General features: G+C 61.3%; 1 protein-coding gene across 1 annotated transcript in view; it reads left to right on the top strand.

Annotated features, from left to right (window-relative positions):
* Positions 1 to 3,894, top strand: part of PTCH2 (patched 2) — a gene marked incomplete at its 5' end in the record, with an annotated part of 6,749 nt that overhangs the window by 1,856 nt on the left and 999 nt on the right. The window contains 9 exon segments of the mRNA XM_009867264.1: positions 121 to 526; positions 615 to 927; positions 1,201 to 1,246; positions 1,248 to 1,335; positions 1,425 to 1,605; positions 2,058 to 2,341; positions 2,903 to 3,040; positions 3,190 to 3,332; positions 3,583 to 3,682. Of these exon segments, the coding sequence (XP_009865566.1) occupies positions 121 to 526; positions 615 to 927; positions 1,201 to 1,246; positions 1,248 to 1,335; positions 1,425 to 1,605; positions 2,058 to 2,341; positions 2,903 to 3,040; positions 3,190 to 3,332; positions 3,583 to 3,682 (1,699 nt within the window).

The following is a 3,894-nucleotide window of genomic DNA, read 5'->3' as shown; positions in this document are numbered from 1 at the left end:
CCAGACTGGCTGGGGTGAGGCTGACCCCCTAGGTCCCCCCACAAAGCAGAATAGACTCTACTCGTCTCCCTCAGCGTCTTCTCCTCCTTCATTCTCTTATCCTTCCGTCTCTCCCCATAGCCCTTGCTCCTCACGGGTCATCCAGATCCAACCCCAGGAGCTTGCCGACGCCAACGACAACCACACCTGCCACCCATCCCCTTATGGGCACCCCAGCATGGCCACCAGCACCCAGATCACCACCACCGTGCAAGCCTTCACCCGATGTGACCCCTCGGGCCACCATGTCGTCACCGTCCTGCCACCCACCTCCCAGGTGTGCACCTCGCCCACCGTCCTCCTGCCCCCCACTGACCCCCTGGGCTCGCAGGTCTTCAACCCATCCAGCTCCACCCGGGACCTGCTGGCCCAGCTGGACGAGGCCAAAGGTGGGCGGCAGTGTGTCCCCCTGCCCTTCTGCCGCTGGAGCCTCGCTGACTTCGCCCGGGAGAAGTATGCCCCGCTCCTCCTGCGGACCCGCACCAAGGTGAGGTGGGGATGGCTCCAGTCGGTGCCACCCGAGGCGGGTGGGTGGCACGGGACCCTGCCTGACCACCTCTCTGCTGTCCCTGCAGGCGGTGGTGGTGGTGCTGTTCCTGGCGCTGCTGGGACTGAGCCTGTACGGCACCACCATGGTGCATGATGGGCTCTACCTGACGGACATCGTGCCACGGGACACCAAGGCTCATGCCTTCATCTCAGCCCAGTTCAAGTACTTCTCCTTCTACAACATGTTCATTGTCACCAAGGGCGGCTTCCACTACCCAGGTGCCCAAGCCGCCCTGCTCAGCCTGCACCAGGCCTTCAGCACCGTCAAATATGTGGTGCGGGAGGGCAACCATGACCTGCCCAAGATGTGGCTCCATTACTTCCAGGACTGGCTGCGAGGTGAGGGACATCCCTTTTCTCCGTGACCTCCCCTCTCCAAGGACCATCTTCCCAGCCCACAGCCTCATCCGCTGGCTTGGGAATGCCCTCCCTGGTGTGTGGCACCCTGGGGAGGGTGGTCCTGTGGTGTCCCCAAGGTGCCCAGCAATGCCAAGCTTAACCCTAGGCTTTCTGCATGCCCATCCTGCTGGCACCATGCTCCCCGAGGCACACGAGATGCTGTGCAGAGTGGTGTGCCCCAAAGGATGCTCACCCCCTGTGCTGCGTCCCCAGGGCTCCAGGCCACCTTCGACAGGGACTGGCAAGCTGGGCGCATCACCCTACCGCAACGGCTCCGAGGACGGGGCACTGGCCTACAAGCTCCTGATCCAGACTGGCAACAAGAAGGAGCCCTTCAACTTCAATCAGGTATGTGGGGACAGGGCTGGGTCATCTGGGCTGGAGATGATGCTGTGACCCCTGCCCAGCTCATGCCCACTTCTGCTCTCTCCCTGTAGCTGACCACGCGGCGGCTGGTGGACGAGAACGGCATCATCCCCCCTGACACCTTCTACATCTGCCTGACAGTGTGGGCCAGCAACGACCCCCTGGGCTTTGCCGCCTCCCAGGCCAACTTTTACCCGCCGCCGCCCGAGTGGATCCATGACAAGTATGACACCACGGGCGAGAACCTGCGAAGTGAGTGAGCGCGGTGGGCTCTCCCTACAGCCCCCCCGGCATCTTCTTGCCATGAAGCCCGCTCCCTGCACCTTTTCTGCCCCGCAAACTACCCCTGGTAGAGAACCTGCTTCCCCGTGTCCCACTCTTATCCCCCTGCACCCCACACCCTGAGCACCCCACTGCACGCTCCCTGTGCCCTTAGCAGGCAGCAAACCCCACCTGCTCCAGCCCATGAGCATCCCACCACAAAGCCCCTCCTCTCCGTTCCCCCTCTGCTCCGCAAGCATTCCCCTGCTCTCCATGACCCTCTACTCAAGCATCCTACAGGCAGAGAAACTCCTTCCTCTTTGCCCCAGTCTGCTCCCCGCACACTCCCCAGCACCGTGGTACCCGTCCGGGCATCGGGTTGGTGTGGCGGGAGTGTCCCCATGCTGCCCGTAAGCCCATACTGCCCATGCTCTCCTCCTCAGTCCCGGCAGCCCAGCCGCTGGAGTTCGCCCAGTTCCCTTTCTATCTGAGTGGTCTGCGTCGCACGGCCGACTTCGTGGAGGCGATCGAGAGTGTGCGAGCCATTTGCCGAGAGGCGGCCCAGCGCCACGGGGTGCTGAGCTACCCCAGCGGCTACCCCTTCCTCTTCTGGGAGCAGTACATCGGCCTGCGACACTGGTTCCTGCTGGCCATCAGCATCCTGCTGGCCTGCACATTCCTTGTCTGCGCCCTGCTGCTGCTCAACCCCTGGACGGCCGGCATCATCGTGAGTATTCACCCCAATGCATGGGGATGGGGAGAGTGACCAGCCGTGCTGCCCTCCTGATGAGTGGGGACAGGGACATCCAGCCTTGCTCCCATCCTGCTGGGTGGCCCTGGGTACCTGAGTTGTGGGGATGGGGTGGTGGGGTAGAAGGGACACCCATATGGAGGTGGCAGAGGGTGAGGGACACCTGTATGGGACAATCAGGGACGGCACTTAGGAAGGGAACATGTGGAGGGGACAGGGATCTGGAGACATCCATGCAGAATAAGGTAAAGGGAACACCCCTGTGGAGGTGGCAATGAGTGGGGGACCCATATGGAAGAATCGGGGACACGCCTTGTGAAGGGAACATGTGTACTGGGCAGGGGTTTGGGGACATCTGTGCAGAGGAGTGAGGGTCACCCTCAACAGATGGGACAGAGGGACACCCAACTTAAAGGGAAACGGGGCAATGGGGTTGAGGCTGCCCTATATGGAGGAGTAGGGTGGGACATGCCAGGTGGAGGGGCAGAGGGGACAGCCAGTCAGAGCTATCCCTTACTGACCCCACCATCATCCTAGGTCTCCATCCTGGCCATGATGGCAGTGGAGCTGTTTGGCATCATGGGACTGATGGGCATCAAGCTGAGCGCCATCCCCGTGGTCATCCTCATTGCATCGGTGGGCATCGGTGTGGAGTTCACTGTCCATGTGGCCCTGGTAAGCACAGGCAGACCGCTTCCTAGCTTGTGGGGCACCCCAGTTCCCACTCCCTGCCACCCTCACCACCTCAGCCACATGCTGATGGGTGGCCAAGCCATGGGTGGCAAATAGGGACAAACCCTGCATGACATCCCTATTCCATGCAGGGCTTCCTGACAGCTGCAGGGAGCAGGAACGTGCGTTCAGCCGCAGCATTGGAGCACACCTTTGCTCCTGTGATGGACGGTGCTGTCTCCACCCTCCTGGGTGTCCTCATGTTGGCCAGTTCTGAATTTGACTTCATCATGAGGTGAGCGCTGGAGAAAGGTGAACCAGATGCGTTATGCCCACCCAAAAGCTTTGTTATCGGGGGCTGGCGAGCATGGCAGCCCTCTTGGTTGGTGGTGGTGGGGATGTGGGGCAGCTGGACTTGTCTTGCTGGGGCATCCATCCAATCTTGCATGTCAGGAGCTGGGGGTGTGTGGTGTGGGTGGCTGCATTTGGGGTGGGACAGGGTTCATGATGGCTCTACCACTCCTTCTGCCTGCACCCCCCTCCAGGTACTTCTTTGCGGTGCTCACCATCCTGACACTGCTGGGGCTGTTCAACGGGCTGGTGCTGCTGCCAGTCCTACTCTCCGTCATTGGGCCACCTCCTGAGGTACAAGGCTACCATCCCACCTCTTCCTCTCTCCCCAACCTTGTACCCACCTCTCTTCATCCTCCTGTGCCCTTCACCCTGTCCCCTCTTCACCCTATGCCCATCCTTGCCTTGTTCAGTCCCAACCTCACCTTGTACCCACTTACCCTCTACCACCCCTGCTTTACCCCATCCTTTCTGTGCCCCATATCCAACTTGCCCCTTACGGCTTG

Source organism: Apaloderma vittatum, unplaced genomic scaffold, assembly GCF_000703405.1.
Source record: "Apaloderma vittatum isolate BGI_N311 unplaced genomic scaffold, ASM70340v1 scaffold30013, whole genome shotgun sequence".
Lineage (NCBI taxonomy): Eukaryota > Metazoa > Chordata > Aves > Trogoniformes > Trogonidae > Apaloderma > Apaloderma vittatum.
Note: the sequence above shows the minus strand (reverse complement) of the source record. Positions and strands in the feature narration are given on the sequence as shown.